Source organism: Mustela nigripes, chromosome 2, assembly GCF_022355385.1.
Source record: "Mustela nigripes isolate SB6536 chromosome 2, MUSNIG.SB6536, whole genome shotgun sequence".
Classification (NCBI taxonomy): Eukaryota; Metazoa; Chordata; class Mammalia; order Carnivora; family Mustelidae; genus Mustela; species Mustela nigripes.
The window spans coordinates 207,740,389-207,764,317 of NC_081558.1; the positions used below are offsets into that span (position 1 = coordinate 207,740,389).

Genomic DNA, 23,929 nt, shown 5'->3' on the forward strand with positions numbered 1-23,929 from the left:
TCGAAACTATCATTATTTTTTTATTTCTCAAGGCCCTGAAGGTTAACAATTTGTTCTCAACCATGCAGGAGCACTGTCAATGGATGCACGTTGACGGCACCACCCAGCCTAGGATGGAAAATTCTCCCTGGTGCAAAAGGGAACAAAAGCAGTTTGCAGCATGAAAGCAATTGCTCAAGCCTGATAACGGTCCTAGAGGGAAGTCCAAAATGAGAAATGGGAGGGTGTTTAATGTGCTGACGCTCATTGGGGCCTCACACACGCCCAGCAGAGGCAAGTAAAAGCTTTGACTGCCCTTACAGCAGCCTGGAGTCAAATCCCACAGCATCTGACATTCAGTGATAAATGGAGGCTGGCTGCAGACAAGTTCTGTCCGTCTGAGGCTGAGTGGTAATCTAGGAAAGAAAGATGGCCGCCAATGGGAGCTTCCCCTCCCCCAAATGGGAAAAGAAAAGCAGAGAATGGGAACAGGGCTCGGTTACCATATCGACCACAGTCTGAAGGTGACGGAGGAACGTGAGGGCTGGGAGTCACTCATTCATTCACTCATTCTACAACTACTTACTTGGGACTTTACATGTCCCAGGCACACTCCTAGCCCTGAGAATAAGACATTTGCAATATGATTTTATGTGGGAAAGAAAATAAAGCTCAGAAGAAAAGGGGTGCAGTCACGACAGGATTATGGATCAGGGAAGGCAGAAGTGTGACTCACCTGCCGCCCTGGGGGGGTCACAGGGAGAAGGAACTGCAAGAGCAATGGTGTGAGGCAGGGATGAGGCTGGGTGTTGCTGACAGGCCATTGGGGCATGCGTGGTTGGAGCATAGCAACTGAGGGGCATGGAGGGAAGCAGGACCAGGAGTCTTGGGGCAAGCAGAGCCCCATATACTCACACGGCCTCTCTCTCCATGTAGCTAACATGAGTGTTGTGCCTCAAAATGGTGGCCAGTTTCCAAGTACAAAAGCTCGGGGGCAGGATCAGGTGGAGCCATTGGATCCTGGGATTTAGCTGAGTCTATTGACAAGCCTCTGAAAGCTTTGAGTGAGAAGGACAGACCTGACCCAACTTACATTTTCTTAAGAACCGGGGTGGTCTACAGTGTACATTGGAAGAAGCTTGGGTATTGGTCATTTGTCCACAAGAAAGTGAAGACCAAAGGCTCAGACCAGCATACTCCTGACATAGTGGGGGGTGGGGGTGGGGGAGAGGAAGCAGAGAAAGAAGACCCCATGGCCTGTGTCCAGTTTCATTCTCTCCCCACCACCAGCTACAGGCCCCACGCATATGCATGGGAGGGGGCGAGCTCTGGGGGGACAGCTCCCCTTGGCCCCAGGCACTCTTCTCCCCATGGAGAGGGATGCAGCCACCACAGGACTGGAGTGAGACCCCTAAAGTCTGGGCCCAGAGCAAGCTGCCTGAGTTCAGGCATTCAGAGAGACTTCTGATTTAGACTGTGACTACAGGGAACCAGAAGCATCCAGATTTGACCATCAGGACATAGTATAGATGAGCCATTAATTCCCCAGCAGGTAGCATCTCCTCCTCAGCACAGAGACTCCCACATGTGTGCGGTGACGGTGTAGCCTCAGTCTAGGGGGATGGTTCCAAGATCCACTCGGCATCCCAGCAGAAGGAACTGGGGAGTGACACCAGGGGAGCAAACATGAGCTCCTACCCAGGGCTCTTGGTCAGGGCCTAGAATCTGCAGACAGCCAGCCCTCTTTCACAGATATTTAGAAGAGGCTGGGTTTAGAGGCCACACAGCTTGGGACCCAAACCAGGACCCCTCGCGTACCCTTGCTCTCTCCCCCCTCTCCAAGGCTCAGTGATGGACAAGAGACAGGTAAAAATAGGCAAGGTGACAGTGGAGCGATAGATGGGGAGGACAGGGAAGAGTGACATCAAAAGAAACTGCACATGGACATACTTTGGGGGTTTTCCCTGGCTCATGATGCCTCTCTTTCTTGGCACGATAGTTGGCATCTATTACTGGGGTAATAAGACAAAGAGAATTTCATTTGCCAAAGTCCTCTTAGGAAAAGCACTGCATTTGACTCAGAGACATAGGGTGATGAGTTGCAAGGTTCTACACAGAGGAGAGAGAAATCTTCTGAATTAGGTGAGTTCTATTAACCAGAGTGGAGAGGGATGGCTTTGGGAGGCAAGTTTAGGACCTGGGCTGGGACCAGGGGCCATAACGGGGTGAGGAGCTGGAGAGATTGGCAGGGAAAAGGGTAAGAGGAGAGCAAAATCTTCAAGTGGCTAGCAGATGTGGGCAAAGAGAAATGGCTGATGGCGTCCAGGCTGCTTGCTGCTGGTGCGTATGGGGCAAATTTTGGAGACCCATGAGCATAGCTTGAAGCCACACTACTGTGGCAGCCTATCAATACCATAAAGGCGGAAAGGCGGCAGAGAAGGGGGACACCCAGAGGGCATCCCGTGAGGACGCTCCAGCAGCAGTGAGCCAGCCCTTTTGCTTCGATTTTGTTAGAGCAGCTCAGAGCAAGCTGGTGGTGGAGGCATGGAGAAGCAGCCAGTAGGACCAGCCCAGTTAGTGCAAGCCACACCAGGAAGCAAAGGGGTTCCATCCAGGCTGGTACCCACAATGCTGCTTTCCCCTCCCCGGGACTCTCAGCTTGGCAGCATTTTGGACATGAGGAGGGAGAGCTGCCTCAATTCTCCCCTTTGATTTAAAAAGAAAGAAAGAAAAGAAAAAAGCCATCAGCCCTGCTGTGTTGATGAGCAGGCAAAAATCTGGAAATTCAGGCAAGTCCCTGCTCCATCAGGGCAAGTGAAAACTTGCCCCAAGTGCCCTATTCTGCTTTCGCCAGACTCACCACCAATGTCGGGAAGCATCATGTCAGTTGATACAGTGTTACTGCTCTTCCTGATGCTCTTAACAGTATAATATTTCCCGTCTCCTCGAACGGACCCAAGCAGCTGCTGTGTGCCAGGGAAAATGAAGGTCATAATAGGCGATGAAGGAGCGTGAAATTGGCCCTGACCTTAGGGTCCAGGCAAGGTGGGAAGCGGTGCCAGTTTTCACAGCTGCACCCCTTTCCTGTAGGGGTGTGTGTGGGCGGGGGGAGCTGATGGAGGCCAAACCCACACTCAGGAAATTCTAGAATATTCTGGTATTCCAGCCACCATTTTGTCAGAGTAGGTCCCATCATAGCGAGAGAACCCTGCTGACCAAGAGACCATCAGTCCACAACTTCTGAGAGGGCTTTCTCTGCTGGAAGACGGCTGCTGTACACAAACGCACATCTGTGAGCATGGACGTGAGCTCAAGAATGAGAGAACAATTCTTCCCTGGTGGCCTTCATCTGGGCTCTGCGCACAGTGATACGGGGCTGGCCCCACACTCTCTCTGGGCCTCATTTTCCAAGACTGCAACATGGACCCTTGCTCTCCCAACTGTATGGGGCATAAGGCGAAAAGGATTTAGCAGAGATGGTTGGCAAAACAGAAGTGGAAAGGTACTCCTTGGAATCTAACGTGCTCATCCCGGCCAGGAGAACCCGCCAAGCGGCAGGCACCGCAGAGCACCTGCCTGCAAATCCGGGCTGTGGGAACATCTGGCCCAGAGCTTGTTTTCCCACCTCCACAGTCCCACTGGACCATTTCCGATTGCAACATTTCTGAAAACATGTTCTAACTGATTGACAGACCAGAGGAAGGCAGTGTACCATGTCTCAATGCTTCCAGGAATTGCTTCTAAAAATAGATTGCAGGGGAGGGGAAGTGGTCCCTCTCCCCCCACCCCCAGCAGGGGCTGGGGGGCCTCCCACTCCCCCCACCTTCCTGGTTTGTCTTTTCATCCTGTTCCCATTCACCCTTCCAGCCATTGGGCTCGTTCCCAGTCCCTCCTATTTCTACCCCTACCTACAGCGCTGTTTGTCTTTCTTTTACAGACCAGACCCTGCTGGTCGGTAGAAGGCCACTGCTGGAAGCCATCTCTCCCTTCTCTAAGCAGTTAAAGCAAAGCCCTGGGGTCCTTAAAACCATGGTCCTAATGGTGTCAGTTTTCACTGGGAGCTAGATCCCAGTGAAGCTCCACCCGGCTTCCGGAAGAAACACCCCAGGCCTCACCCCAGCTCACTGACTCTGGCTCCATGTTTAACAAGACCCCGGGTGCTTCCCCAGCTCTGGTCTCCAGCAGCTCTGATTACCTCCCCTGGCCCCGAGAGGCAGGCCTCACAGCTCATCCGTGGATCGTCACCTGATATTGCTAGTCAGGTGTTCATATGTGTACTTCACGGCCTCAGGGGGATTGCACATCCTTGGAAGGCAGGGAGCCTATGCTTCCCGAAGGACCTGACACAGGGCTCTGCACACAGACACCCAATGAACTTGGTCCATCTGTCTAGATGTAATCTATGTGCTTGTTCATTCACATATTCACTGAGCACCTAGGAGGGGTCCGCCCCTATTCAAGGGGTCAGGATACAGAGAAGACCGCTGCTCCCATAGAGCCCCCGCCAAGAGTGCAAGAAAACAGACACACATCAATAGGTAGGTAAGTAAGCCACGAGGCCATCTGAGCTGCTGTTGAGTGCCACGAGGAAGATAAAGCTGGCAGGAGAGCAGGAGAGATAGTGGCCAGTGGGGTGGGGTCGCCATTGGGATAGATGGTCTGAGGCAGCCTCCTGAGATTTTCATATCTGCACCGAGAGCCTAGGGATGAGAAGGCACGGGGCTGAGGCTTCCAGGTGGAGGGAAGGGTGAGGGCTAGGGTCCCCCAGAGGGGGCGCCTGGACCATGTCCCTGCATGGGTCTGTCTACCCTGCCCCACCACAGGTGATCACATTCCCGCACATCTCGTCCGTCCACCACCAGCCTCCTGGGCAGGACAAGTCCCAGAACAACGCGCAGCCCTCCCTCGCTGTCGGCAGCCCCTGCTCCTTTGCCCACCCTTTTCTCCAGAGCCAACTTTGCTCTTGCTTTAAACACGGTGGCGACCTCATCAAATATCCGTGTGCCCAAGGGACAGAGATGCAGACACAGGGCTTCTTTTAACAACACTATACGTAAATAGTCTCATTTTCCTAGTCGGGACCAGGTGAGGCCATCCTGACCCTGACCCTGACGGGAACTACCCAATGCGTGGTCTTCCAACAGGCATCGCCCTCATCTGTTTCATTAGAAACACAGACTTTCAGGCTCTACACGAACCTACTGAATGAGAATCTGTAGATTGATGAGACCCCAAGGTCATCGGATCGAGAGCCGAGTTGTGCCTCCAGACTCCACGATCTCTGGAAACTACCACACGAGTCCCATAGAACAGCTCATTCTACTGTGAGTTCATAGGGCACGGGGAAGGTACGTAGCCTGCCCAAGCTCACAAGCTTATTAGTGGGAGGCTGAGTGTGAGTACCTGTGGGGCTGACTGTAGAGACCGGCCTCTGACCACCCGTCCCATCAGATGCGGAGTCACTTCAGAGGTTACAGGGTCAGCTCTGGGGCTGTGAGAAAATACTGCCCACTGGGGGAGGGGGAGCGTAAGCACTGCTGTCTCCCAGTTCTGGAGGCCAGAAGTTCAAGATCAAGGTGTCAAGCAGGGCTATTCCTCCTGGGACTGCGAGCAGAAGCCTGTCCCAACCTTCTCCCCAGCTTCCAGTGTTTTGCTGGCAATCTCTCATGTTCCTTGGCTTCTAGAAGCATCAGGAACTCTGTCTTCATCTGCAGGTGTCTCCATACCCAAATTTCTCCCCCTTTCCTAAGGACAGCAGTCATATTGGACCAGAGCCCACCTTCATGACCTCATTTTTAACTAATTCTATCAGCAGTGACCCTCTTGCTAAATGAGGTCACATTTGTGGGACAGGGGTGAGGACTGTGATGTGAATTTAAGAAATAGTCCATCTATCACAGAGGTTGATAAAAAATCAGTAACAGTTGACACTGTGCCCTGCAGGGTTCTCCGTGCCTTTACTGGTGTTAACTCACGCAGTCATCACCATGAGCAGATGAGATAAGGTCTATTTTCATCCTTGTCTTGCAGACGGAGGAAACTGGGCCACTGCCAGATAGTATGTCTTGTCCTAAGTTACAACAAGTCAACCAGGGATTGTGGGCTCAAAGTGTGCCCTACAACCCGCTTAGATAGGGTCTGGATTTATACGGACATCACGTTTATGTAATTTTTTTTAGCAAGGTGTTGCTGGGTTTGGGCTCAGTGTGTCCAGGACACTGTCTCTGAAATAGAGCCATACAGGTAGAAGATCCATGGTGTTCAACAGCATAGGAGCAGACAGGGCTAGAAAACCCCACATCCTTGATGCAGAGAAAGCATGCACTTAAAGCAAACAAAACTGGGACTCCCCCTTAGTCTGAATGAAAACCATAAACGAAGTGTCTTTCCTGGAGCCGCACATGTGGCAGGTGCACAGAAAACAGTTGCCATTATACTAATCAGTCACTATTGCCATTATACGAAGCAGCTACTATGTGCCAGGCTCTGGGCTAGGCACCAGACTTACATCTCCATCTGAGGTTTTTAATAACTCTAGGAGATAAATACTATTATTCCCAGGGGCATCTGGACAGCTCAGTCAGTTTAGCATCCAACTGTTGGTTTTGGCTCAGGTTGTGATCTCAGGGTTACGAGATCGAGTTCCGCGTCTGGCTCTATGCTCAGCACGGAGTCTGCGGGAGAGTCTCTCCCTCCAACCCCTCCCCCATTCCCTCTCTCTCAAGCACATGCACACACACACTCTCTCTCTCTCAAATAAAAATGGATAAATCCTTTTTAAAAAAAATACTATGATTCCTAGTGTAGAGATGAGGAAATAGAGGCTCAAATTAGTAAACCTTTGCTCCAAGAGCTAAGGCAACAGGCTAACTCTGATCCCCAGCCGAGGAATCAAACTCTTCTTTGTAAGATGTAAATAGGCCGAGACTTTGAGCAGAAAAGCCTCCGAGTATGACAGCCCGGGAGATTTGCGTGGATCCCGTGTCTAGGCTACAGCCTCCAAGTTCATATTTCCAGGTCCGAGCGCCTTCTGGAGAGGAAGGTGGCGACCCCCCCAGCTCCGGTCTCCTTAACTGCACCCTGGGAAGCCTTCACGCCGCCTTTCTTTTCCCCCGGTGGTCTAATCTGGAGTCAGATCCAGCTGCTGGCTCTTCCAGCCGGGGAAGGACGGCGAGCCAACGGGAAAACAACAGGTGAGCTTCAAAACAGTCCCCTTCTGTGCCCCAGGCAGGGTGTCTGCCCGGGCGACGGCAGGGCCACACTGACTTCCAGAACCTTCTGTCTCTGCAGGTGTTTTAGGAACTTGGCCTCAGCGCTTCAGTGACCCATATTTTATTACCTTTCAGGTTTCTATAATTCATCATTCACTCCTTTCTGAAACCCTAGAATGAAAGTACAGCAGCTCAGTGCCCCGGCCTCTCCGCATTCTCTCCCCAAACACATCGGCCTGTTTGTTCTCTTTATCCCCGCTCTTCCTGTCGCATTCTGCCCGTTCAATGGGGAAAGAGTGAAACCGGATGGCTGGACCCAGTGCGGGGAAATGACTTCAGAGCCACCTTTGTTTCCCCTCATTCCTTTGAGCACACTTGGCCCCGCGTCTCTATGAAAGGGCTTGTTTGAACCATTTGGAACATCTAGCGAGCGAGAGATGCTATAGCCAGAACGGCTCGCATCCTTTCAGGCTGCCTGAGACTCTAGGTTCAACTGCCAAATTTTTGCAACAAAACTAACCATGACATTGGACATTGTGTTATAAATTAGCCACAGCCTTCCAAGCAAATTGTCTCTTTTCATTGTATCAATGGAAGCCTTTGGAACATTTGGCTTCAGCTACTGACTTTAGGGAGACTCGGAGAATTATTTTTGCTCTGCCCCAAACCAACCCTTCAGGCATCGAGTTGCATGCGCTAATAATGTATGTATCTTCCTTCACAGTTATCCTCATGGCGCGGACTCAGCGGACGGCTGCAAATCACGTTCCAGGTCCCTGCCTCCCGGTCTGCCGACGTACTTTCAGATTTTGATGTGGCAGGATCTCTCCAGTTGTTCTTAAAAAAAAGAAAGAAAGCAAGAAAGACAGAAAGAAAGAAAGAAAGAAAGAAAGAAAGAAAGAAAGAAAGATTTTATTTATTTATTTATTTATTTATTTGACAGAAAGAGAGAGAGCGATCACAAGTAGGCAGAGAGGCAGGCAGAGAGAGAGAGGGAAGCAGGCTCCCTGCTGAGCAGAGAGCCCAATTCGAGGCTTGATCCCAGGATCCTGGGATCATGACCTGAGCCGAAGGCAGAGGCTTTAACCCACCGAGCCACCCAGGCACCCCTCCAGTTGTCCTTAAGACAAAAAAGATGTGACTTCTCTCCTTATCCTGCTTTCCACAACGATGACCTAAAGTTCCTTTTAAAAAAAGAGTTCTTTTAGCATACGGATGGACAGGTATTAACAGATATTCTTATAGAGCTTAGTGGCATATAGAATTTCAGCATTCGGTCCTCCCAGAAGTGATGAGAATTTCTATTTTGGTTAGGTCACCCTGAGTTTGAAAAGATTAAAAAAACAAAAAACAAAAAACCCAAACACCCATACGCCCATTTGCTTGAGCTCTCTCAACCAACAGCCAAATCAATCTTTTGTTATTAAAAAGGAATCTGGAAAAATGCTCGGATGCCCTCTGATTTTTTTCCCGTTTTTCTCCCAACATTTTCCCACATACAAGAGAAGTCATGAGACAAATTTGGACTTGGAAATAATCTTCAGTAGTCAAGTTTATTAAAATCAGGTCCAAATGACATTTTTAAAAAATAAAATAAAACAAACCTCTCTATGATAGCTGTGAAATACACCAACTACATTGACAATCATTAGCGTTTTAAGCAAAACAGAGAACACTATCATGGTGCAACATGTTTCCACACCAAAAGTGAGGACCACTATGATGATGACACAGCTTTGAAACAATATCATAAGTCACTATAAGCATCCTATCATCTTGTAACTACTCAAGTAACCCACGCTCCCTTCTGAAAATGAGCAAAAAATCATGCTCTTTCCAATTTTCCCAGCAGGAATTTTTTATTTAGCCTGAACTGTGTCTAACTGTGTCTTAGGTTCTGCCCAGGTGGTCCCAGGTGAGAGGGACCGAAACGTCTCTAAGGAGCTCTGCGCCATCCAAGAACACTTACCAAAAGGTGATCCACCTTCTCCTGCCCCTGTTCTCTCTCTCTCTGCTACTAACCACCCCCTCCTCCACCCAGAAGGAAGCTCAGTGCCCCTCTCCCTGCAACACCTTCCCTGTCTTTGCTGTTCCAAACAGAGCTGTATCGGGATGGAACCTAACCCAAGGCACAGTAGGTATGGCTGTTGCTTCTCAGAGAGATGGTGTAAATTTCAACACCTCGCGTGTCACTTAAATTTTCCAAAGAATTCTGCCCATCTTAGAAGAATGTAGCACTTTAAAAAGTGGCCTCTGTTATTTGATTATAGGTCCCCGCTCCAGCCAGTTTAAACAGCAGGTTTTAGCAAAGACAACCTTTTATACTTACTGTCCTTCTTGGAAAGGACAGTCTTTCAAGTGACAACAGGGAGCTCTGAGTGGTGGACAGGCTTTGTGGGGGCGAGGTCTGTCTGTACTTAGAGAGGGGATGGATGGTATCACATTGCAAACACACATTTCCCCTCACACACTCACTCAGGCTTCGGGTCTCCATTGTCTGCCATTTCAAAGGTTCGAACTCCTTGACCCAAAGAGAGGGTGGCCAGCAGGGTTGGAGGAACGGGTGGGAGACACTTTAGGTTTCTACACAAGGAAAAGGAAGCCCGACGCACACATCTCCTGGGGGTGAAAAGAGTCCCTAACACACACACACACACACACACACAAACCCCTTTAGGCAGAGACAAGAGTGGTTGTTATGGCGGATGCAAGTTGTTCCCCAAGTATGTCCCGAATGTGGGAGGCCACAGCAGCTGCCTCCCCTCGAGACAGCCCACAGGGCCGCTGCCAGGAGCTATAATGACTTGCTGGCCCTTGCCAGCTGTCACACTTTGCATGCCACCGGAGCTCCGGTCCAGCAGAAGGGGCCGTCCAAGTCACCAGTTTCAACAAGCGCCAAATCCTGTGCCCATGCTGGGCCCGCACGGCCACCCAGAACCCTCTTGTAGGGCTCCATGGAGAGCACTTCTGTGCGCACTGACCGGCATGTCCGGCTGACAGTGTCCTTGGCCGGGGGAAGGGAGTTCTCCTTCCCAAGACAGAAATGTGGCGAGGTCAAGAGCCTGCTACTAACAGGGACACCCCCAGTAAAGAGGGGCCCTTTGAGGGGGAGAGCAGCCTGCGTCTTTCCATTTCTTTGATTCCTGGGGCGCCCCTGCCTGTGGATGGAAAATGTCCAGGGTGCTGTCTGGCCACTCTGTTCCAGGCATTAGCTTCTGTCTTTCTCACTCACTTCCTCTTCCTGCTGGCAGGATATGGCCCTAGGGCTCCTGCCTAGCATGGGGATAGAGGCAGAATGCCCTAATATGGTACAGCAGCTGGACTGCAGGACAGAGAGGTCCCCAGGGTGAAGGTGGGCACAGCCACCACCGCAGGCTAGGACAGAGTTCACTGAGGTGTGCAAATATGCACACGTATATATTCAGGGGCTTGGATGGAACCCAACAACTCATCAACACTGGCTCGGCCTACGTCGGTCCCTCCAGCCTTTCCCCTAGTCGCCAACCCTCCCCATCATGGCCTCTTCTTGGCTTGCTGGAAGCCTAGTCCAGCTGAAGGGAGGTCTGGAAGCTAGCCATTGATAGTGCAGCTCTGCCTCTTCTGTCTGAAGGAACACTGTCAACCCCAGAAACCCACTAACCCCCCCCCACACACCCGGGGAGCTTCAGTTGTAACACCTATAGCAAGAATATTTTAAGATACTCAGCTCACAGGGTTTCGGGGAAAATCAGATGTCTGTAAACATGCTTTGAAAGGCAGAAAGCTTCTCAAACGAGTAGTGAGTTGTTTACCTGCTTGGAACTTCTGAGGTTGATTTGCTTGGTCTCTCTCCTTCCTGTCTAGTACATCCCTGCTTGGAGACTCAGCTTCCCCCTCTCCAATCCTCCCCCCCCCCCAGGCTTCTGTCTTTCTTCCCACATGACCTCTCCGACACTTTGTCAAGCAAGGCCTCCTGAGGGCTGGGATCTCCTCCCCTGTCTCTTCCCTCTCCATGAAACCTACAGGAAACTCCTGGATTAAAGCACATTTTGGCAGTTTGAGCATCTCAAGGGATGAGCCTGTGAGCCAGGGAGATTTCGGACCCATGCCTAGACATCCCCTGGACACACAGTGGTGGCAAAGCACTGCCCTGGGCTTTGGGAGGATACAGATGTGAACAGGTTGTCCCCTCCCTCAAAACAAGCACAGCCAAATGCGGAAATGATCTTCAATAACACAATCTAGGCCACTATCTGGGACCTGCTATCAATGGTTTGTCAAAAATGAGAAGACGTGGGAAAGATGAGAAATCATCAAGACTTCAAAAAGAAAGTAATACTAGAATTGAACCAAGGCATGGGCAGGAGGTCAGAAGCAGAATCAGAGTGAGCCTATGGAGCAAATATTGGTGGAAGAAAGTGGGAACAAACCAGCCCTGAAATAAGCAAGCCAGTCAGTAGACTCCTAGAGCTGAAATCAGTTTCCATGGTGGACAGACGTCCCTCTTTTTACCTCAAAGAGGACCAATATGGAAAACTCACTTTCTCTCTGTTATCCTTGACATCACACTGTCCAACAGGACTTTCTGTGATGAAGGCTGTCCCAGCTGATGGCTTCTAGCCATTTGGAACTGCTAAATGCTTGCACAATGCTAGCGCAGCTTGGGAATTAAATTTCTAACTTGATTTCATTTTGATTAGTTAGCTTTTTCTTAAGAAAAATTTATTTATTTGAGACAGAGACAGCACGAGCGGGGCAAGGGACAGAGGGAGAGGAAGAAGCAGGCTCCCCCTGAGCGGGGAGCCCCACATGGGGCTCGATCCCAGGACCCTGAGATCATGACCTGAGCCAAAGGCAGATGCCTAACCAACAGAGTCACCCAGGCATCCTAATTATTTAGATTTTAATAGCCGCAGAAGGCTAGCCGGTGGTAGGGATTTCGATACCAAAGCGCTCTTCCCTGTGCCACTTTGCCAGCCTATGATGACAGGCTGCAATAGCATCCTCAGGCATCAGGGCAGAAAACTTCCAGAGCCACCAAGTAATGTCATTTGGGGAAGAGAAAGATATAGTCCAACCCTCAACAGATATGAGCGTGTGGGTGAATTTTTGTTTGTTCGCTTGTTTCTGGTAAGAGGTCAATTTCTGTGTGGTTTTTGCTTCAACAAGAGTTGAGTCACTGGTAGAATGAATACTAGTCCCTTTGGGGGAGGGAAGGTACCTGACCCCCAAAGGTCCTAAGTCCCTTAAAGACCTTTCGATCAGAGGAAGACAGACAGCGAGGCCAGCAGTAACCATTCTCATACTACTAGTCCCTGAGCCTAGAAATGTGGTCCTCAAAACCTGGCCAGAAATCACACATTTAAAATAATAATAAAAAAATTTACTCCCATGTTCACTGCAGCATTATTCACCAAAGTCAAATGTGGAATCAACCCAAGTGTCCATCTAGGAGAAATGGGTATACAAAATAGGGTGTACACACACAACGAACTATCCTTCAGCCTTTAAAAGGAAGCAAAATCTTTTTTTTTTTTTTTCCCTAAGATTTTATTTATTTGACAAAAGGAGAGAGAGAGATCAAATGTGGGCAGAGGGGCAGACACGGGAAGGCGGGGGAAGCAGGCTCCCTGCTGAGCAGAGAGCCCGATTTTGGGGGGGGGGGCGCAATTCGGGACCCTGAGATCATGACCTGAGCTGAAGGCAGAGGTTTAACCCTCCAAACCACCCAGGCGCCCCTAAAAGGAAGCAAATACTAACAACATGGATGCACCTGGAGGACATAAGCCAGTCCCTAAAGACAAATGCTTTACGATTCCACTTAAATGAGGTAGGTAGAGTAGTCAAACGCATAGACCAAAGAGTGGTGGTTGCCAAGAGCTGCACGGAGGTAGTGAGTCACTGTTCACTGAGCACTGAGCTCCAGTTTTGCAAGATGAGGAGTTCTGTGGTGGGTTGCACGACAGTGTGAATGTAATGTACCTAATACGGATAATTGCCTACACTACAATAGTTAAGATAGTATATATCATGTTACTTGCATTGGACTACAGTTGCAAATATGCACATGTATACAATAAAGCAGAGGCAGAGAGGAGGAGGAGGAGGCAGCCTCACCAGTGCAACCAGTCCTCCAGGAACACCCGCATCTCACCCCAAAAGGCGCCGTCCCTCCCCGCCCCCCACCCGGGGGGAGGGGGGCGTCCTGTGACTCTCGCACTGGCGCTCACAATAACCTTCTTGAGCAGTGCCAGCCGCACCTCCGCGCCGGCCGAGGGGGGGCGGCCAATGAGCACGCGCCTGGACCCGGCCTCGCGACCCCATTGGCTGCTCCCGGCGGCCCGCGGCCCCGCAGGTTCCCAAGCCGGGTTTAAAGGGGTCGGAAGCAGGCTGCTGCCCTGCCATCGGCTCCCCGCGCGCAGGTCCGCGGGGAGGGGCGGCCTGCCGAAGGGCCCACCCCGGGGCGTTCCTGAAGGGCGCCCTCGGCCGCCCCCGCCGCCCCCCAGATGTACTATGCGCTTTCCCAGGCGCGCGTGAACGCGGCCCCCGCGACCATGCTGCGGCCACAGCGGCCCGGAGACGTGCAGCTCGGGGCCTCCCTGTACGAGTTGGTGGGCTACCGGCAGCCGCCCTCCGCCTCCTCCTCCTCCTCCACGTCCTCCTCCTCCACGGCGACCCCCCTCCTCCCCAAGGCGGCGCGCGAGAAGCCCGAGGCGCCCGCCGAGCCGCTGGGCGCGGGAGCGGGGCCCGGCGCGCACGCGGGCGGCGGCTCCCGGGCGGACGCCAAAGAGGAGCATCAACAGCAGCTGCGGCGCAAGATCAACAGCCGCGAGCGGAAGCGCATGCAGGACCTGAACCTGGCCATGGACGCGCTGCGCGAGGTCATCCTGCCCTACTCGGCGGCTCACTGCCAGGGCGCGCCCGGCCGCAAGCTCTCCAAGATCGCCACGCTGCTGCTGGCCCGCAACTACATCCTGCTGCTGGGCAGCTCGCTGCAGGAGCTGCGCCGCGCGCTGGGCGAGGGCGCCGGACCCGCGGCGCCGCGCCTGCTGCTGGCCGGCCTGCCCCTGCTGGCCGCCGCGCCCGGCTCCGTGCTGCTGGCGCCCGGCGCCGTGGGGCCTCCCGACGCGCTGCGCCCCGCCAAGTACCTGTCGCTGGCGCTCGACGAGCCGCCGTGCGGCCAGTTCGCGCTCCCCGGCGGCGGCGCGGGCGGCGGCGCGGGCGGCCCGGGCCTCTGTACCTGCGCGGTCTGCAAGTTCCCGCACCTCGTCCCCGCCGGCTTGGGCCTGGCCGCGGTGCAGGCGCAGTTTTCCAAGTGAGGGCCCGCGCGGGCCGGGTGCGCGACCTAGGCCCGGCCTCCCGCCTCCCCGCTTTCTCCGTGCCCGCGCGCCCTGCACTCGGGGAAGGCTAGCCAAGCACGGAGGGCACGTCCAACCTTCCGGCCCGGAGGAAGGGACCGTGGGGCGCCCCCTTCCCCGCCTCCACCCCGGGGAAATGAAAGTGACGCGAGCGGATGTTCGACGGAGCGTCGGGGGCCGTTGGGGGTTCTGAGTGGATTCCCGCTGCTTTGGGCAGCAAATGTGCCGTCCCAAGCCCACTCTTGCCCAGCTCCCGTCTCTCCTGGTTTCTCGAGTCGCGCGCTTCGCAGGGGTGGTGCGGATTTTAGGGCACGGCGCGGTGGCTTTGCCTTGCTCTGGGTGCGGCGGTAGGACCGTCCTAGCGCCACGGCTCCAGGAGGCGACACCTGCCCAATCAGGGGCCAAGTGGCTGCTCTCCGCGGGCAGGAAAGGGTTCTTTTCCTTCTCCCCAGCCAGAGGTCACAGACAGCCTTGTTCCCACCGGCCAATCCCTGTCAAAGGAGGCTGCCCGACCTCAGGAAGACGAGAAAGACCAATTAGTCCGCGCAGATGGTCCGGGGTTTAGCAGACGGACTGACCCTCCGCGGCGGCGGGACGGTTGGCCTCGCGGTGCCGCGGGAGGTGTAGATAACTCCAGCGTCCTTGGATGTGCTGGGTTGGGAAGTCGGTCCGCTTTTACACTGTGGCTGTTAGAGTGCAATTTTTGAGAATCGCATAAGCAGGTGTTTTGTTGCAAAGATTATTCGCTTTTAAATCCTGGGGTCTTCTTAAAAAGACAGCTTAGAACTTGAGATTCACCATTTTGTTTCCTCTTCCCCAAAGGTAGCGTAACCAACATTTGAGCTTGCTTAAAAACAAAAACCAACCCCTTTTGACGCAGGTGGTGTTCTCGGTTTACTAAAATAGGTAACAGGGCACTTCGCAGTGGCCGCCAGTCTTGTCTGAAAGCACGATCGCTAATTAACTTTCTCATTAAAAGACGCAGAGGAGGACCTGAGCCCCGAACCCCCCTCCCCCCAGGCTTGGCGGGTCCCCGCTGCGGTGGCGACCGCGGGATGGCATTTTCTGCGCTGCCCCTTTGCACGAGGGGTCTTTGCCCAGGGCTAGCTCTGGGCAGGTCTTCCCGCAGCTTTACGTTTGAAGAACTGCCTGGATGACCGGTCTTGATTTGTTACAGTCGTTCACAAATGATTCCACCCGAGATAATTTTATGATCTTTCGGCAGCTTGCTTTGAAGTCTCTGTTTAAGGTTTTTGGTTGTTGGTAGTAGCCGAATTTAACTGGCATTTTCTTTTATCTCTAACTCTGTTTCGTTGCTCTCCGAAGAATCAACAAAATAAAACATTTAAAGACCTAACATTTTCCTCTGATTTGTTTGTTAATAAAAATGCCCTGGTGGGGCGCCTGGGTGGCTCAGTCGGTTCAGCCTCTGATTCTCCATCTCTGCTGAGGTCTTCATGTCAGGGTCCAGAGTTCAAGCCCCACACTGGGCTCCACACTGAGGGCAGAGCCTACTTAAAGTTAAAAAAAAAAAAAAAAAAAAAAGTCTCAGTGCCCTGGTGAATTCAGATTCTCGGGATGAAGGTTAGTAGTTAAATGTGACTAGAGTTCCAAGTTTTTAAAGCTGGCTTCCTGATTTGTAAAGTGATCTAATGAACAGGAGTCTGCTTGTCTAGTTCAGGCTTGGGGCAGAAATTTAAGGACCCAACCTGAGTGGGTGGTTGTCAATTTCAGGAATTCACTCTTTCAGCCAAGATGGGCCTCTTGACTATTTTCTTCTACTAAAAATGAGTTTAAAACACACTGGTCACAAAATTATTTTGTATATCAGCATCCCTCTCAAAAGGATGGGATTTTTCAACTCAGTGGGCAGAGGCTTAAAAAGTGTCATACAGCTAGCTATGAGCTTTCCCCCATTCTTCCCACAAGGTTGGAAGTTTCTCCTAGGAAGTTGTGACCTCGGACATCATTCTGAGAGGTGAAGACAGCTCCTCTGGGTGACTGGTGATGTTATAAAGAATTTTATGTTGACTTGCTCATGTGCAATCTTTAAACATTTCATAGTTATTGATGAAATCCAACCACTGTTTAAAGGCAGAGGGTTAATAAAAGAGAAAGTGATGCCTTTAATCTGCAGAAAAGGAAAGAAAACCTGAGGTGACATCATTGTATCCATGTTGGTTTATCTGAGGTAGGCAAGCACTTAAGAATGGTGAGCATTCATCTGAGGAACGGGTTGTGGGGGAGGGAGCGGTGCCCACTACTGGAAGGATGGTTAACCACCATGTTGGTTAAGTGTCTGTTTCCTCAAGGAGGAGGCGGGAGAGGGTATGGCAGAGAGAAACTCTTACGCACCAACCCATTTCAGAAAAGAGCTTCTCATTCTTCCCAGACTCTGCCATCAGAAAAGTCACAGGCTTTTGGAATAAGTAAATTGGAATGGGGAAAAATAAATAAATGAATAAAATTTAAAAGTAAATTTGAATGGGGATTTTCTGCCTAGTTAATCCCCATCCTTGCTCGTCTTGCTTTTTGACAAGGAACCCAAAGTAAAAACTCAACAGCTAAGTCAAAAATCTCATCAGATACCCCCTGAAAAAATATATATATTTCTGGGAGATTAGAAATAAACAGTTCCCCCTTCAGTCCCTACTCCATCACCATATGCCACCGTCATTCTAAAGGACACAGGAAAGAACAGGGCAAGAACGGGTGGATGGGCGTCCTGCTTCCGGTCTCTACTTATAATTCAGAGTAAGAATTATACCTTAGAGAAAAGGTAATAATACGTGTGACTTTTTTAAAACTTAACTGAGAAAATCATGCTTTCTAGAATGGCTAGGGATTATGAATGCATTTAACCAGGACCTGCTAGGCTGTTATGAGTCTCATCAAAATATTTAAGTTATCCATCTACACATAGCATCTCTTGGCTGTGGCACTCCACAAGATTAGCAGACTCGCTCCTTATAAGGTGACATCCTGAAAAATTGCATCAGCGAGCATCCAAGAGTCCTATAGGATGAAACAGAAAAAAGGTAACTATATACAGTGTCCGTAATGAAAGCTAGACCTCCCAACATAAGTCTGTGGCAGGGCAGAGCCTGGAGCAGGTACGGTGTTTAAGCCTAGACATGTATGGGGTAGCCTGTGGATCTTTCAGATCTGCAATGCTATGTCATGTGCAAAAGAGCTAGCTGATGTGCCCACCTCACTTGATTTTAGCCAAAGCGAGCTTTTTGCAGAAGAACAAATTTAATCTGGTCTTTGAAGGGACCAGTGGGGAAGAAGAGAAGGAATAAGGGAGTCTCCTTGAGAAAAGTCCATCAGACCTCAGAAGCAAGATAAGGAACACGTGACTTGCAGCCCAAAGAGACCCCTGCATCCGGACGACCACGAACACGCAATCCCAGTGGTTGGGGAGAATGGAACCTAAGCGGTAAATGCACACGGCCCTGAGAAATTACGTTGTTAGAAGTGCGGGAGGTCAGGTGAGCAATCGGTAAACAGAGCAGATCAAATGCACTGTGGGATTTACCTAGCCCGTAGTGATGGTCTATTTACAGATATTCTCCTCTAAGGGAAGCTGATTACACCAGGTTTGAAAATATAACCTTGCGAAATATATGGGGTAAGTGCCCCCATCAAGGAAGAGGTACGCTCCAAGCATGGAAAGTAATTTCCCAAAGCAATTTCCAAGCAATTTCCCAAAGGTCCGATTATTAGCAATAGAGCTTCATGTACCCCTCTAGTTCAGGGTCACCCACTCAGTCTTTGTGGACTTCCCTAGTGCGTAGGAGAGGCTGGGTCAAAGTTAACCACCAATATTCAAAGCCTCAGTCCACTAGCTAGACCTCTTGGAGCCTGAAGAAGGCAGAGTATAAAGGAAACCAGCAAGAAAAAAGTTTTTTGTTGTTTTTTTTTTTTCACCACACAAGGATGCTTCATGAACTTGCTGAGGACAAGGGGATGTCTAGTAAGAGCGGCTACACCGATGCCTTTTCTCTCCACAGCACTGAGCACATCTGTTAGGAAAGTGCATCTCTTCCAGAAGGCACGGTCCTCCTCATGAAATACCCCTTCCATTTCTGCACACTCAGCAAATCTCCAATAAGATCACCCCCTTTATGGAAGTGGGCTCGAGAAGTAAGTTTTAAAAATGTCATATTTTTCTAAAACGCATATTCACTTTTTTCAAGCAGGTTTTAGCTGAAAGGAAAACATCCTTTTTTCCAGGCAAGGTCCAGATTATCTTACTACATTTAAGGTGCAGAAAAGGAGTAGTAAGATGGTCCGCGAGCTACCCAGAGGCTAGCCTCATTATTTGTGGAGATGCCGCAAATGACTTCTTCAAGCCCCTCCCATTCTGTCCTTTCGAACTAAGCCCAGCTTAAAAGCTGAAATGCCCGATCAGAAATAAGCCAAATTCTTTCTGTTCACAGGGGATTAGCTGCTCCTTCAGAGAACTTTCCCCTTTGTGTCCAGCTGAAGGGCCAGAGCTCAGGCGTGAGCACAGGATGATTAGGTCAATAGTCCACATCTTTACACACTACAGGCTGCTTGGTGCTCCGGGAGGACATCACCTGGATGGAAAGCAAAGGGAGTGCGTTTCTCCTTCACTCGGCCTTCGTCAATGACCACAGAGGACAGAGCACGCAGGTGGGCCACACCCGGGACAAAGGCCACCAGTGCCAGATCCTCTCTTTAAAGCCTACAGAGTGCTCATGAGGCAAGAGAACCTGGGGATTATCTGTCCACCCTGCCCTCTACTGAATAAGGCAGTGGAGGCCTGGGAAGTTCAAGAGATAGTCAGAGGCAGCCTTGCCAGGGACAATACCTGCTTGGAGGAAGCAAAGGTGCTTCCTCCTTGGCTTGTCTTGGTGGGACTAGAATGTCCTGGAAAAGGAATTGTGGCGAGAGATGAACCCATTCTTCCTGCCTCCTGGAAAATCTCTGACCTTTGTGCCCAGCCCTCGGGCTGCCCCCTCTGAGCCGCACTGAGAAAAGGCAGACTCAGGGCCAGTCCCCTACCAGGGGCCCAGCTGCATTTCAGCCACCTGAACTTTCTCCGGCAGCCTCGCCCCCTAGCCCCGAGGGAGGCCCAGATTGGTGACAGGGAGCGGCGGCCGGCGGAGGCGCAGCAAACCCTTTGAGAGAGCCTCCGATGGTGACATGTTTGTCATCAGTTTCAGAAAGCAACCGGCAGAAGGCGAGGGAGCAGACATCTGACGGCCAAGGGCAAAGAGTGTCCTGGGGGCTCTCCCTTCTGGGATGCCTTTCACCCTGCCCGCATAGACGCTCGGTGTTCTGATGCTCATGGCTCTGATTTTCTCAACAATGTCAGCATCTTGTTGCCAAGTGTTTTTCATGGATGTGAATGATTTTCCAAGGGCCTGATCGGCAGGAATGAGCGCTGGCTGCCGCCAAGCCCCGGGAGAGAGAGAGAGAGGACAGGCACCCCGAGCCCTGAACGGGGAGCCCCAGTCAGAGGTAGGTGATGGAGCCTGGAAAAACACTTGTTGTGGATGGGGAGCACCAGGATCAAGAAGGACTACCGTGGGAGCGCCTGGGCCGCTCAGTCGGTTCAGGGTTTGCCTTTGACTCAGATCATGGTCCCAGGACCAACAGGGAGCCTGCTTCTCCCTCGGCTGCTCCCCCTGCCTGTGCTCTCCTGCTCTCTCTATCAAATAAATAAATAAACTCTTAAAAAAAAGAAGAAGAAGAAGAAGAAGGGCTCTCGTGTCCCAGCAGCTTCTAAGTAATCCAGATACCTCCTTAGAGAATGACAAAGTGGTACAACCTGGAGACTCCAAGATCACAAGTTCAGGTTAGAGCACTCATCTGTGCTGGGGGTGGGGGCAGGAAGGAGGGAGAAAGAGAGAGAAGGGGGAGCTAATTGACCTGGGGGCAGGCAGATGATAGAGCATCACAACTAGGAATAACAATGATAACACTACTGACGGGAGCTAACACTGTTCATCGGGTGCCATGCCGTGTTCTAAGCATTTTTACATGCGTGACTTCATTTCGGGGTGCTCTGATTACACCATTTTACCGATGAGAACAAAGAAGCACGAAGAGGTAAACACTAGGGAAGCTGAGGCTGGTTGAGGGAACTTGTAGAAACCAGGCAGCGACAGACATAAAGCTTTGTCTGGAAGAGGGAGAGCCTGCATATCCTTCCTCCTCTGGGCAGGCGAGGTTGTGGTACCCCCAACCTCTCCTCTTTTTCTGGCCTCGGGTCCGGTCGATGCCATGCAGAACACGTCTACTCAGTGGGTAGTGAGGTTTCCACCCGTCCCAGCACACAGTGATTTCCGATGTTTCCAGCTCCCGGGGCAGCTGAGATAAGGCAGGACAGCGATGAGACACCGGGATGTGGCTGGGACAGAAGGCAGGCGTCACATAGCCCACACCCTTGGAGACATTGCGTCCCTGGTCCTTCTGTCACTGCGAGCAACCAGGCAAACAAACAAACAAACAAACAAACATAATACCCCAAACAGCTTTTCACGGCAGTGATCATTAAGTATCTTCCTATTCAGACCTTTAAAAATACAGTCAGGCAGATGAGGAATCAGTAAAGAAAACTTTTGAAGATCGTTCGCTATGGGGGTATCTACCTGGCTTACCACTCAAGGGGCGTATCCTGCTGTTGCTGTCGCTCTGTTTCATTCGCTTGCTTCTGGCAGGTTCTGCTGATGTCATCCCCCCCCCACACACCCCCAGTTCTGGCTCCTCACAGACTTGCTCTATCAGAGATAGTCCTGGGCATGACGTAAAACCAACTACTCTCACTGCACTCACCACCAGTGGAGAAAAAACATAAAGCTGGACCCCACAGCCTTCCATTTAATAGACAACTTTTGATACTGTTCATGACCATGGAACCCATGGATCTAGGGCCTATGAAGCACCAGAAGATGCGCTTTACCCCTTTACTATTTTCTATTCACACAGACCCACAGCAAGTTAGAGGGAGAGTTGTCAGCTCTGATCACAGAGCCATCTGGCTCGGGGGGAAGGGGGGCCCTGATGCTGCTGGTGCTGTGCCCCCCACCACAGGAAGGACAGGAGCAGGGAATCACTCCATTGTCCCCCTCCACTCCTGGGAACCTGGGAGGGCTGTGTTCCAATCCCCTCTCCCTCCCTCCATCTCTGCCCTGGAAAGTCTTAGATGCCCACCGCCCCATGGGTGTGCCTCACATTGGGTCAGTCCACTCCCTGGCCACCTGACCCTGGACGGTCCTCTGTAAGATCCAGTCGCCTTAGGAGCTACCTCACAGCGCGTAAACGGGGCTGTGTGTGTTAACTGTTAGCACAGCGTCTACTGTCCTGGGGATTGTTGTTCTTTCTCGTACAGTTTTTCCCACTGTCTGGACAGACATGATTTATGGGATTATGTAAACTGCCGGTGGTTGTTTAGAAAGCAATGGCGTGTGCTCAGCCTTCTCTTACCATTCATGAATAAGCCGGTGCCAGCACTGAACAGCGACATGTAGAGATCCATCTGGAATGAGCAAAGCTGCCTCTCAACCCCCCAGCTCCTTCTGGCTCTAACTTGCCCCCAAGGGTATCTTTTGTGGGGTTTCTCCTCCGGAGCCCTGTGCTAGCTCCCTCCATCCAAGCTGGCTCTCAGAGCCCAGTCAGGACCCACAGTGACTGTGTGGAGTCCCCCCGAGGCCCGAACGCTTCTCCAAGGTTGAGAGGGAGGGCGGGCAGGCACTGGGATTTTCCTTCTCTCACCGACTGACTCGCAGACAATGAGTTCCTCAGAAGCCACAACATTTCAGCTGTTTTGGACCCAGAGGCCACAAGCTGACGGGATGACATTCTCCACCCCCACCCCCCTCACATGGCATCAGCTCAGGACAGCTCCAAACAGTATCAACTGGTTTGTGGCAAGAGGCATAAACACCAGGCTGGGTGAATGAAATCACTGGCTGAGTCATCCTCTGCACTGGGAGGCCAAAGAGGACTCAGTAGCGCCTGGGAGAGGCTCCTGCCATGGTGCAGGGCTTCTTCCTGCCAGTGACACGGGGTTGGGGCTCAGCGGTCCCTGCAGGACCCCCTTACTGGGCGGCTGCCTGCTGGGGGCCAATAGGACAATCAGTTCTCGAGGTAGTGCTTGTGTGTGTAGTCATCTGGCCCCGGGGATGGTGCCTGGAGCAAAATGCAGCCTGTGACAGCAGTGTCCCTCACCAGAAACACTTGTTCAAACGAAGAAGCAGCAGCAGCAGTGCCTATGTCAGAAGGAACTATTCTTATTCCGTTGGGCTACTTTGGAAGAAGGCAGGATGGAGACCAGACTGGTGCTGGAGTCATTTTTCTTTCTTTTAAGTGACCTCTAAAAATAGAGATGGTGTGTAGTATCCGCTGAGCAGCAACAACAGGGCTCGGCACCATTACTGAGCATTTTATTGAACGTGTTGTTTGCTGTCAGGCCTGTGCTAAGGGCCTGGGGTCAACAGCAGAGTGCAGCCAAGGGAATCCGGCCTCACCAAAGGGGAGGCAGGTGTGGGGCTGGACTGAGCAGTGCCCCGTGATCAGCCCTGCTGACCTCAATGTCTGAAGCCCTGCAGGGGCCTCTGCCAGGCCCCGGTCTTCAATCCTGCCTTTCTCATCTTACCTTCATCAGGTGGAGGGGTGTTACTCGGGCCTGGAAGCTCGGTGACCCCATGCAGGGAGACTGGGGTGGCCATATCAGAATACATTTGAAAATTAAACCCAAGGAATCTTGGAATATGATCCCACCTCACCCCAGTGCTTAATTGGATAAAATAAAGAAGTCATGTCTTCCGAGCCATGCCTTATCTTCACACACTGCTGCCCTCACACCAAACTCTTAAGCCTGGGAGACGGTTCACCAAGAGGAGGGACAGTCCACGGATCTCTCACGTCACGGGTTGTCTGCAAGTCTTTGGAATGCGGAAAGTTTCCACACTTCAGATTCTAAAAATCACTACTTTCAATTGGAAAATGTTCGCTGTGGCTTTCAGAAGAGCCCTGCCTGCTTCTAGTGTGGCCAACAATAATGAATAACCCTCAGTAGCCCCTTCAATTGGAATAATTCCCCCTAGCTGAGAAAAAAATGGTTTAAGTTCATTTTTTTCTTTAATTTATTTATTTAACAGTCAGAGATTACAAGTAGGCAGAGAGAGAGACGGAGGAAGCAGGCTCCCCGCTGAGCAGAGAGCCCAATGTGGGACTCGATCCCAGAACCCTGGGATCACGACTGGAGCCGAAAGCAGAGGCTTTAACCCACTGAGCCACCCAGGCACCCCAGTTTAAGTTCATTTTTAATTTAAAACACACACATAAAATTTGGAAAGATCCCCATTATGAAGATTCGTTGGTTCTACTTGGCCATTCTAGGTCTAATGAGCTGCCCTGATTAGCAGC

At 51.4% G+C, this 23,929-nt stretch overlaps 1 protein-coding gene across 1 annotated transcript; it reads left to right on the forward strand.

Annotated features, from left to right (window-relative positions):
• Positions 1-13,540: 13,540 nt before the first annotated feature.
• OLIG1 (oligodendrocyte transcription factor 1) lies at positions 13,541-15,884 on the forward strand. Its single transcript, XM_059388217.1, has one exon. It carries the CDS (start codon positions 13,676-13,678, stop codon positions 14,486-14,488), a length of 813 nt encoding a protein of 270 aa, XP_059244200.1. The 5' UTR covers positions 13,541-13,675; the 3' UTR covers positions 14,489-15,884.
• The last annotated feature ends 8,045 nt before the right edge of the window (positions 15,885-23,929 follow it).